This window comes from Panthera pardus, unplaced genomic scaffold (genome assembly GCF_024362965.1).
Source record: "Panthera pardus isolate Hobbes unplaced genomic scaffold, ASM2436296v1 HiC_scaffold_12, whole genome shotgun sequence".
Classification (NCBI taxonomy): domain Eukaryota; kingdom Metazoa; phylum Chordata; class Mammalia; order Carnivora; family Felidae; genus Panthera; species Panthera pardus.
In genome coordinates this window covers 57,631,037-57,643,304 of record NW_026526677.1, presented here as the reverse complement: position 1 = coordinate 57,643,304, position 12,268 = coordinate 57,631,037, and the positions used below count along the sequence as shown (strand labels likewise).

The following is a 12,268-nucleotide window of genomic DNA, read 5'->3' as shown; positions in this document are numbered from 1 at the left end:
AACCATTGAATTGTAGACTTTGGGTAAATTGTATGGGATGTGAATGCTATCTCATTGAAGCTGTTACTTAAAGAGAAGACTTATTGCCGAAGTCAAGTTTTTGAATACCATGCTGAGAAATTTGAAATTTGTTTTATAGATTAAAAACAGAGAAACCGAAGCTAGAAAGAAACAATGGTGATTAAATAATTTAGTACACAAATGCTTAGAACAGTACTTGTCACATAATAAGGACTCCATAAATAGTGTTGTTCTTACTGTTATCAGACCTGTGTTTTAAAAAAAATCACTCAGGCTGTAATGTGGACAATTTATTAAAGGAGAATGGGTAACACTTAAGTCAGTGGAAATAAACAGAAAATCAACAAGGAAACAGTGGCTTTCAGTGACACACTGGGCCAGATAGATTTAACAGATATATTCAGAACACTCCATCATACAACAGCAGAATACACATTATTTTTTTTCCATGTTACATGTTTTATTTTATTTTATTTTTTAACGTTTATTTATTTTTGAGATAGAGACAGAGCATGAACAGGGGAGGGTCAGAGAGAGAGGGAGACACAGAATCCGAAACAGGCTCTAGGCTCTGAGCTGTTAGCACAGAGCCTGACGCGGGGCTCGAACTCACAGACCGCGAGATCATGACCTGAGTCCAAGTCGGACGCTTAACCGACTGAGCCACCCAGGCGCCCCTTACATGTTTTATTTCAAAAAGTAAAAGAAAAAATGTAGAACCTTGAAAAAAGGGAAACTACCAGGAAAAGATTTGTTCATATAAAATATTGTAAAATGTCATTTATTTAAAATACTCCATTTTTTTCAAATTGTTACTTAAATTCTAGTTAGTTAACATATAGTGTAATATTGGTTTCAGGAGTAGAATTTAGTGATTCATCACTTACATGTAACACCCAGTGCTCATCATAACAAGTGCCCTCCATAATACCCATCACCCATTTAGCCCATCCCCCACCCACCTCCCTCCATCAACCCTCAGTTTGTTCTCTACAGTTAAGAGTCTCTTATGGTTTGTTTCCCTCTCTTTTTTTCTCCCCCTCCTGTATGTTCACCTCTTGTGTTTCCTCAATTTCACATATGAGGGAAATCATATAGTATTTGTGTTTGACTTATTTTGCTTAGCATAATACACCATAGCTCCATCTATGGTCGTTACAAATGACAAGATTTCATTCTTTTTGATGGCTGAGTAATAGTCATTGTGTAAATATACCACATCTTCTTTATCCATTCATCAGTAAATAGACATTTAGGCTCTCTTTCCATAGTTTGGCTTTTGTTGATAATGCTGCTATAAACATCAGGGTGCATGTACCCCTTTAAATCTGTATTTTTGTATCCTCTGGATAAATAACTAGTAGTGCAACTGCTGGGTCATAGGGTAGTTCTATTTTACTTTTTTGAGGAGCCTCCATACTGATCTACTCTGGAATACACATTCTTATCAAGTGAACATGGAACATTCTCCAGATAGATCATATATTAGGCCACAAAACAAGTCTCAACAAATTTAAAGAGATCAAAGTCATAACATATATTTTTTCCAACCACAACATTATGAAACTAGAAGTCAACCACAAGAAAAAATCTAGAAAGGGTGAAAATACATGGAAATAACGCTACTGAAAAATGAATGAGTCAACCAAGAAATCAAAGAAGAAATAAAAAATTACACAGAAAGAAATGAAATTAAAACACAAATGGTCCAAAATCTTTGGGATGCAGCAAAAGCAGTTCTAAGAGGGAAATTTATAGTAACACGGGTCTACCTCAAAAAGGAAGAAAAATCTCAAACAACCTAATCTTACACCTACAAGAGCTAGAAAAAGAACAACAACAAACAAACAAACAAAAAACCAAAACCAGGAGAAGGAAGGAAATAATAAAGACTAGAGCAAAAATAAATGATATAGAAACTAAAAAAACAGTAGAACAGATGAATGAAACCAAGAGCCGGTTCTTTGAAAAAATCAACAAAATTAATAAACTTCTAACCAGATTCATCAAAAAAAGAGAAAGGAAGGATTCAAATAAACAATATCACAAATGAAAGAGGAGAAATAACCAACACCACAGAAATAAAAACAACTGTAAGAAAATATTATGAAAAATTATATTCCAACAAATTGGACAACCTGGAAGAAATGGATAAATTCCTAGAAACATGTCACCTATCAAAACTGAATCAAGATGAAACAAAATTTGAACAGACCAATTACCAACAAGGAAATTGAATGGATAATCGGCAATCTCCCAGCAAACAAAAGTCCAGGCAGAACCAGACAGTTTCACAGGTGAATTCTACTAAACATTTAAAAAAGGTATTCTTCTCAAATTATTCCAAAGAATAGAAGAGGAAGGAAAACTTCCAAATTCATGTTATGAGACCAGTATTACCCTGATACCAAAACCAGATAAAGACACTACAAAAAAAAGAGATACAAAAATTCTTAATATTTAGAAACAGAATCCAACGATACATTAAAAAAAGCATTTACCATGATCAACTGGGATTTATTCCCAGAATACAAGGTTGGTTCAATAATTGCAAATCAATCAACATGATACACCACATCAGTAAGAGAACGGATAAAAATCATATAGTCATTTCAATAGATGCAGAAAAAGCATTTGACAAAATACAACATCCATTCATGATAAAAACCCTCAACAGAGTGGGTTTACAAGGAACATAGTTCAACATAATAAAGGCCTCATATGGAAAACACACTCAAAGCAAGGAAAAACTGAGAGCTCTCTCCCTCAGATCAGGAACAAGACAGGATGTCCACTCTCACCATTTTTATTCGATATAGAACTGGAAGTCCTAGCCACAGCAGTCAGAAATAAAGAAAAAATGAAAAGCATCCAAATTGGTAAGGAAGAAGTAAAACTTTCACTATTTGCAGATGACATGATAAAAAAAAAACCCTAAAGAGTCCACCAAAAAACTACTAGAACTGATAAAGGAATACAATAAGGTCGTGGCATACAAAATCAACATACAGAAATCCACTGCATTTCTATACACTAATAATGAAGCAGCAGAAAGAGTAATTAAGAAAACAAAATAAAAAAGAAAACCATCCCATTTACAAATGCAAAACAGTAAATACTTAGAAATAGTAAAATACTTAGAAATAAATCTAACCAAAGGGGTGAAAGGACCTGTACTCTGAAAACTATAAAATATTGATGAAAGAAATTGAAGATAACACAAAGAAATGAAAAGACATCCCATGCCCATAGATCAGAAGAAAAATATTGTTAAAATGTTTATATTCCACAAAGCAATCTACATATTTAATGAAATCCCTATCAAAATACCAACAGCATTTTTTCACAGAGCTAGAATAAACAGTCCTAAAATTTGTATGGAACCAGAAAAGACCCTAAATAGCCAAAGCAATCTTGAAAAAAGAAAAGCAAAGTTGGAGGGAATCACAATTCTGGACCTCAAGTTATATTACAAAGCTATAGTAATCAAAACAGTATGGTACAGGCACAAAAATAGACACATAAGTCCATGGAAAAGAATAGAAACCCCAGAAATAAACCCATAATTAGCTGGTCAGTTAATCTTCAACAAAGAATGCAATGGGAAAAAGACAGTCTTTTCAACAAATTGTGTTGGGAAAACTGGACAGTAACACACAAAAGAATGTACCTGGACCACTTTCTTACACCATACACAAAAATAAACTTAAAATGGATTAAGGACCTAAATGTGAGACCTGAAACCATAAAAGTCCTTGAAGAGAGCACAGGCAGTAACTCTCTGACATCGGCCATAGCAACATCTTTCCAGATGTGTTCACTTAGGCAAGGGAAACAAAAGCAAAAATAAACTATTGGGACTATATCAAAATAAAAGTTTCTGCACAGCAAAGTAAACAACCAACAAAACTAAAAGACAACCTACTGAATGGGAGAAGACATTTGTAAATGACATTCAATGAAGGGTTAATATCAAATATATATAAAGAATTTTTACAACTCAACACACAAGAAACAAATACTCCAATTTAAAAATGGGCAGAAGACATGAATAGACATTTCTCCACAGAAGACTTACAAATGGCCAAGAGATACATGAAAAGATATTCAACATCACTCATCACTGGTGAAATGCAATCAAAACCATAATGAGATATCATCTCACACCTGTCCAAATGGCTAAACTCAACAGCACAAGAAATAAGTATTGGCAAGGATGTGGAGAAAAAGGAACACTTGTGCACTGTCAGTGGGAATGCAAACTGGTTCAGCCACTGGAAAATAGTAAGAAGTCTCCTCACAAGTTAGAAATAGAACTACCCTACATAGAGGAATGACACTACTGGATATTTACCCAGAAAATACAAAAACACTAATTCAAAGGGCAAATGCACCCTTGTGTTTATTGCAGCATTATTTACAATAGGCAAACTATGGAAACAGCCCAGGTGTCCACTGATAGATGAACGGATAAACGGATAAAGAAGATGTGATGTGATGTGTGTGTGTGTGTGTGTGTGTGTGTGTGTGTGTGCGCGTGTGTGCGCGCGTGTGTAATGGAATATTATCCAGCTATTAAAAAGAATGAAATCTTGGGGTGTCTGGGCGGCTCAGTCAGTTAAGCATCCGACTCTTGGTTTCAGTTCAGGTCATGATCTTGCAGTTGGTGGGATTGAGCCCCCCATTGGGCTTGTGCTGACAGTGCGGAGCATACTTGGGATTCTCTCTGTCCCTCTCTCTCTGCCCCTTCCCTGTTTGCACTCTCTCTCTCAAAATAAATAAACATTAAAAAATATTTTTAAAAAGAACAAAACCTTGCCATTTGCAATAACATGGATGGATCTAGAGCGTATGATGCTAAGCAAAATAAGTCCATCAGAGAAAGACAAATACTGTATGATTTCACTCCTATGTGGACTTTAAGAAACAAAACAAATGAACAAAGAGGAAAAAAAAGAGAGACAAACCAAGAAACAGACTCTTAACCAAAGAGAACAAACAAATGGTTACCAGAGGAGAGGTAAGGGGGATGGGTAAAATACGTGAAGGGATTAAGAGTACACTCTTGGGGTGCCTGGGTGGCTTAGTATGTTAAGCATCTGACTCTTGATTTCAACTCAGGTCATGATCTCACGGTTTGTGAGATCAAGCCTTACATCAGGCTGCACGCTGACAGTACAGAGCCTGCTTGGGCTTCTCTCTCCCTCTTTCTCTGTCCCTCCCCTGCTCATTCTCTCTCTCTCTCTCTCTCTCTCTCTCTCTCTCTCTCTCTCTCTCTCTCTCTCTCTGTAATAAAAAACAAAAAAAAAAAGAATACATGTAACTTGATGAGGACTGAGTATGGAATTGTTTAATCACTATATTTTACACCTGAAACTAGCATAACACTATATGTTAACTACACTGGAATTCACATTTGAAAAGAGAGGGAAAAAATAATAAAGGAGAGTGGTTAAGACTGAAGGCAAGATTATTTGGAGGATAGTTGTCATCTAAGCAAGAATTACTGAAGCCAGGACTGTGGTAATGAGGATGGATTTGCAATACCATTGTAGGAGGGTTATTTGTTGATTGTCACATTAGTTTTCTCATTGGTTGGGAATTTATTTTGGCCCCATTTATTCCTGACAGAAGCAGTACTGCAAGAAGTCAGGCATCACGCCATGAAGAGCATGTACAGAACATCCGCCGATTTCATGAATCCCTGCAGCAGGGAGAGGCAGTTTTGCCACATGATGACAAACTGACCACATTGCCTTTGTCCTCCTCCCACACTTCCATTCTGACTTCTCTCAGGTAAGACCCTGTGCTTAGAAAAGACACAAGAAACCATAGTAAAGCACAAGGTAAATGGGCTATGGCAACCTGCAATACTGCTGTTCTGTCAGCTACCACTGCCCTGGGAAGTGTAGAAGGGGACTTTGTCTGTGTTAGTGTTGCATTGGACCCTGGATCCTCTCAAGATTCTTCATAGATAAATCTGTCTCTACTTGGGGCCTTCCATTCCTTCACCGGCTCTATACTATTATATTATTTCCACTAATACAGGAACTTTAGATTATTCACCAAAGTTAATAATTATACAGCTTCATATCTACTTTACAATTTATAGACCCTCATCCTGCCCACTGTCCTCACAACCACTGAATTCATCCAGATCACCATCTGTCCTGTTAATGCTTCCCTCTTTGTTAATTCAGTCAGCATCTGAGCCACAGAAGCACTGTGAGAATTGAAAGGGCCATTATAGATCATCTGAATCAGCACCTGGGTTATCTAGTAAGAAGTGTGGTCCTGTGAAAAGGTCTTGGCTTCAGAGTCCAACAGCCTTGACTTCCAGTCCTGGCTCTGCCATTCCCAGAAAAGGAAGGAGATAGTCTGTTGCCAGATAATTATAATGATGTGTGATAAGAGCTGCAGGTTTTCTGGCCAAGGGTAGATGGAGGAATAAGTAACATTCTAAATTGGTTTTGGGAATATTTAAAGAAGTCACACTTGAACTAGTCTTTGAAGGAGAAGGTCAACAAATGTGAAGGACATTCTATGCAGAAAACACACTGAGACCCAGAGGCTTGAAACAGCAAGTCACGTTTGGAGAAATACCAGCAGTACAGTTAGGATAAAGCTGAGCCAAAGATGTAAAGAGCAAGGAAAGTTCTGTAGCACCATCTTGAAGGGCCTTGAATGTCAGCTTGAGTTTGGACTTTTAGAACAAATGATCCTCAAGTGGAAAGTGATGGGGAATGGAGGAAGAGAGTGTGTAAAATTTGAGGAAAAAATATTTGAAAGATTTTATATTTGGAAAAAGCTAAAAAAATTTTTTTTAAATTATTTGGCTTCATAAAGCAAACTCAGAAAAGAATTGGCAAAATATTTTTGATTGGTGGAACATAGGTTAAAAAGAATTGAACAGTTATACTATAGACTGTGGGAAATTGTTCAAATTTTTGTATTATAAGGAAGTGGTATGTTCAGATTCTCATTTTAGATTCTCAGCTAGAGACTGGAGGCTATTTAAGTAAAACCATTAACAGTGTGTCTGCATTTTTTTTTTAATTTTTTTTTCAACGTTTTTTATTTATTTTTGGGACAGAGAGAGACAGAGCATGAACGGGGGAGGGGCAGAGAGAGAGGGAGACACAGAATCGGAAACAGGCTCCAGGCTCTGAGCCATCAGCCCAGAGCCTGACGCGGGGCTCGAACTCATGGACCGTGAGATCGTGACCTGGCTGAAGTCGGACGCTTAACCGACTGCGCCACCCAGGCGCCCCAACAGTGTGTCTGCATTTTGTTGGGTCACTCACATAACATATTTTAGAATCTACCAAGAAAGAGAAAAAGAAACTCTCGTGCAGTTCTCTCAGTGTCAGCGCTATTGACATTTGGGCCAGATATTTTGCTGTAGGGGGCCTGTCTTATGCATTGTAAGAATTTAGCAGCATCCTTGGCCTCTATCTACTAGATACTAGTAGCTCTCCTGCCCCGATTGTGACAACCAAAAATGTCTTCACACATTGCCAAATGTGTTCTTGGGGCCAAATTACCAGGCTATAAACCACTGCCCTAGAACAGTGGTTCTCAAAAGTTAGTGTGTGTCAGAATCACGTGAACAACTTGTTAAAACAGCAATTGTTCTACCCACCCATACAGTTCCTAATTCAATAGGTCTAGGATAGGGCCTGAGAATTGGCATTTCTAAGAAGTTCTCAGATGATGTTAATGCTGCTAGATCTAGAACCAGGTTTTGAAAACTGCTAGTAGATGAATTCTCTAAAAATGGAGATGAAACAAAATAGCGACTTTGCATTATTACCTCCTTAGATTCACAGAGCCCTAAAACAGTGCTTCTTTTGAGTCACAGCAATCCTATGAGGTCTGCAGAGCAAATATTAATAAACCTTTTTCACAGATAAGAAAATTGCAGCTTAGTATTAGTAGGTTCTATACCCAGAACCTCTGACAAGGTCAGTTGGGTTTGCACATTTTCTTTAAAGCTTCACCCAGTTAACATTTGTTTGCATTTTCCTGCTACAAGTGGCAGGTGGCAGACACCCAAATGTAGACACCTAAGTAAACCACTGTGATTTTTAAATTTTATTTATTTTTTTAATTTACATCCAAGTTAGTTAGCATATAGTGCAACAGTGATTTCGGGAGTAGATTCCCTAATGCCCCCTACACATTTAGCCCATCCCCCCTCCAGTACCCTCTGTTTGTTCTCCATATTTAAGAGTCTCTTATGTTTCTCCCCCTCCCTGTTTTTTTATTATTTTTGCTTCCCTTCCCTTATGTTCATCTGTTTTGTATCTTAAAGTCCTCACATGAGTGAAGTCATGTGATATTTGTCTTTCTCTAATTTCACTTAGCTTATATAATACCCTCTAGTTCCATCTATGTAGTTGCAAATGGCAAGATTTCATTCTTTTTGATTGCTGAGTAATACTCCAGTGTGTGTGTGTGTGTGTGTGTGTGTGTATTTATATATATACACACCACATCTTCTTTATCCATTCGCCTGTTGATGGACATTTGGGTTCTTTCCATAATTTGGCTGTTGTTGATAGTGCTGCCGTAAACATTGGAGTGCATATGCCCCTTTGAAACAGCATACCTGTATCCCTTGGATAAATACCTAGTAGTGCAATTACTGGGTTGCAGGGTAGTTCTATTTCTAATTTTTTGAGGAACCTCCATACTGTTTTCCAGAGTGGCTGCACCAGTTTGCATTCCCACCAACAGTGCAAAAGAGATCCTCTGTCTCTGCATCCTCGCCAACATCTGTTGTTGCCTGAGTTGTTAATGTTAGCCATTCTGACGGTTGTGAGGTGGTGTCTCATTGTGGTTTTGATTTGTATTTCCCTGATGATGAGTGATGTTGAGCATTTTTTCATGTGTTGTTTGGCCATCTGGATGTCTTCTTTGGAGAAGTGTCTATTCATGTCTTTTGCCTATTTCTTCACTGGATTATTTGGGTTTGGGATGTTAACTTTGATAAGTTTCCTATAAATTTTGGATACTAACCCTTTATCTGATATGTCATTTGCAAATATCTTCTCCCATTCTGTTGGTTGCCTTTTAGTTTTGCTGATTGTTTCCTTCACTGTGCAGAAGCTTTTTATTTTGATGAGGTCTCAATAGTTCATTTTTGCTTTTGTTTCCCTTGCCTCTGGAGACATGTTGAGTAGGAAGTTGCTGCAGCCGAGGTCAGAGAGGTTTTGCCTGCTTTCTCCTCAAGGATTTTGATGGCTTCCTGTCTTACATTTAGGTCTTTCATCCATTTTGAGTTTATTTTTGTGTATGGTGTGAGAAAGTGATCCAGGTTCATTTTTCTGCATGTCGCTGTCCAGTTTTCTTAGCACCACTTGCTGAAAAGACTGTCTTTATTCTATTGAATATTCTTTCCTGCTTTGTCAAAGATTAGTTGGCCATATATTTGTGGGTCCATTTCTGGGTTCTCTGTTTTGTTCCATTGATCTGAGTGTCTTTTCTTGTGCCAGGACCATACTGTCTTGATGATTACAGCTTTGTAATACAGCTTGAAGTCCGTAAATCCACTGTGATTTGAGAGTCGTGGCTTCTAATGACAGATTAAGGATCAGCTTTGTATTCTCTCATTTAATTTGGATTTGATGGTAGAACACAGCAGACTGTTCCTAACAAAAGCATAAAACGACTTTCAATTTACTTCACAGGTATTTAGTGTCTATGTAGTGCCAATTATACCAGGCACATTGAGTGTACCAGAGAAATAAAGAAGGTTGAGATATTATCTTCTGTTACCAAATGCTCATGGCCTAGTTTGGGAAACTAATACATGATAAGAAAACTCAGGTTGGGGGGCACCTCTGTGGCTTAGTTGGTTGAGCATCTGACTCTTAATTTCAGCTCAGGTCATGATCCCAGGGTCATGAGATAGAGCGCCACGTCAGGCTCCATGCTGAGTGTGGAGCCTGCTTAAGATTCTCCTTCTCTCGAGGCACCTGGGTGGCTGAGTCGGTTAAGTGTCAGACTTCAGCTCAGGCCATGATCTCGCAGTCTCTGAGTTTGAGCCCCGCGTCGGGCTCTGTGCTGACAGCTCGGAGCCTAGAGCCTTCTTCGGATTCTAGGTCTCCCTCTCTCTCTGCCCCTCCCCCGCTCATGCTCTGTCTCTCTCTCATCTCTCTCTCTCTCTCTCTCAAAAATAAGTAAACATTTAAAAAAAAAATTCTCCTTCTCTCCCTCTGCCCCTCTCCCCTGCTTGTGCTCTCTCAAAAAAAAAAAAAAAAAAAAAAAAAAAAAAAAAAGTTAAAATTGTATAGGGACAGAGCAAGGGGAGTAGCTTGAACTCAGGCTCCAGCATTCAGAGGTATGAGGCAGAAATGAACCCAGTTGGGACAGGGCCCATCTATTATGGAGAAAGCACAAGATTTGGAGTCCCGAGTTCTGGAGAATGGTAAGAATCAATGTGGCCCCATTCAAAGTTTTTGAACAGATTTTTTTTTTTAAGTCATTTATTCATTATCCATTCAGCATTGATTTTGTGACAAGCACTATGCTGGGTACAACAGATATAAAGGAATCAGCACAGAGCTCACAGTACATCAGAGGACAGAGATGTGAAACAAATGATGTGATTGAAGGGTACAGAACTGTGAGGCATAAAGGAAGACCTCTTAAACCAATTTAGAGGCTCAGAGAAGGCTTGCTTCAAGAAATCACTTACTTGAAAGATCAAGAATGATTGTGAGGTAATCGCTTCTCGGCCTTTTGGCTAAGATCAAGTGAAGAATGACTGTGAGGTAGCAAAGGTCAGTGTTAGTCCAGAGTAAGGCCTTAGTCTGTCAGAGTAAGAGGATGTGAAGACTAGATAGGAATGGTAGTCAAGAATGGTTCCCTACAGGAGGGGAGATTTTTCCTGGACATAGAAGAGGAATCTCATTAGCTAGACATAAGGAGTGGAAAGTTGCCCCCAGTAGCCAGATCATAGTCTGAGAGGAACATAAAAGATGCTTGTAATCCCAGTGAATGACCCTTTTGTCCTGTTCTCCCTTTCTTTTTTTTTTTTTTACAGGAGGAATCTGAGTGAGCTAGATCAGATCCAACGGTACTTCAGTCAGAAGCTCACCAAGCCTTTACTTCCCCTCAGTCCTCAGCCTCCTGCCGTCATGCAGTCCCAGGAGACTCATAGGGACCATCTTGGGCCCGGAGCTAGCAGCCTAGACCCTGACAGCCAGTGCCTTCTGGAGAAATCCAATAACCTGGTGTCGCAAGTCAGCTCCTTAATCACAGGTATGGCTCAGGGCCCCTCTTGTTGAGGAGTTATGGTCACTGGGTGCTATTCAAAAAACATCCCTCAGGCAAGCCCCTGTGACAAATGAGAGACCAACAGCTTTCACTATATTATTTATTTACTGTCTTCCTTTTGAAAGGAGAGATTTAAAAGCATGGCACAGGAAATTGTGAAGTGGAAAGCACATTGGACTGAGAGGCCGGAGACCCAGGTCAGGTTCTTGGTAGGTTTTTGCCCAGACTTACGATTTGACTCAGCATACCTTTTCCCTTCTTGAGGATTCCCTAGCCAAAACAAGATGAGAGTGGATTAGGTGAGCTCTTTAGTAGCAGTTCTTGAACTTGTGCCACTCTACTTTCAGGAAAAAATCAACTATAGACATATTTAAAATTCTAATTCTCAGAGGCCAGAAGCCTGCATTTTTAGCAGGTACCTCAGATGATTCTAGATATTGGTGGTCCATAGTCAACCCTTTGAAACACCCCTTAAAGCGGTGGTCCTCACTCTGGCTGCATATTAGAATTCTTGAGGGAGCTTTTCAAGATCCAGATGCCCAGGCTGCATCATAGGTCAGTTACAACAGGATCTTTGAGGGTGCAGACCCAGGCATCAGTGTTTTTCATAACTGCCCAGGTAATTCTGTGCAGCCCAGACAGAGACTACTATAGAATAAGTATTTCTCAAAGGTGCCTAAGCATAAGAATCACCTGGGGTACTTATTCTGAAATACAAATTCCTGGGTCTTCTTCCATTCTATTGAATTAGAATGCTGGGTTAAGGCCTGGGAACTTATATATCAGGCACAGTTTGGGGAATTGTGAGAAATCAGTTAGATCAGTACCTTTAGCCATCATTTGGTGTCATTTTTGCTGAAGTAAAATATGTATATTGTACACCGGGATGAATAAGTTTAATTTTCTCTGTTTAAAGTGGAAAGAAGCCATTCATGACTGATAGGAAGTACAAACCTTCTTCCTA

The 12,268-nt window shown here is 38.8% G+C and overlaps 1 protein-coding gene across 6 annotated transcripts in view; it reads left to right on the top strand.

The window, feature by feature from the left end:
- C2CD3 (C2 domain containing 3 centriole elongation regulator) overlaps positions 1–12,268 on the top strand; it is a 144,331-nt gene that overhangs the window by 108,543 nt on the left and 23,520 nt on the right. For all 6 annotated transcript variants that reach the window (XM_053900079.1, XM_019449792.2, XM_053900080.1 and 3 more), the window contains 2 exons: positions 5,653–5,817; positions 11,072–11,289. In XM_053900079.1, the coding sequence (XP_053756054.1) occupies positions 5,653–5,817; positions 11,072–11,289 (383 nt within the window). The remainder of the gene's footprint in view (positions 1–5,652; positions 5,818–11,071; positions 11,290–12,268) is intronic.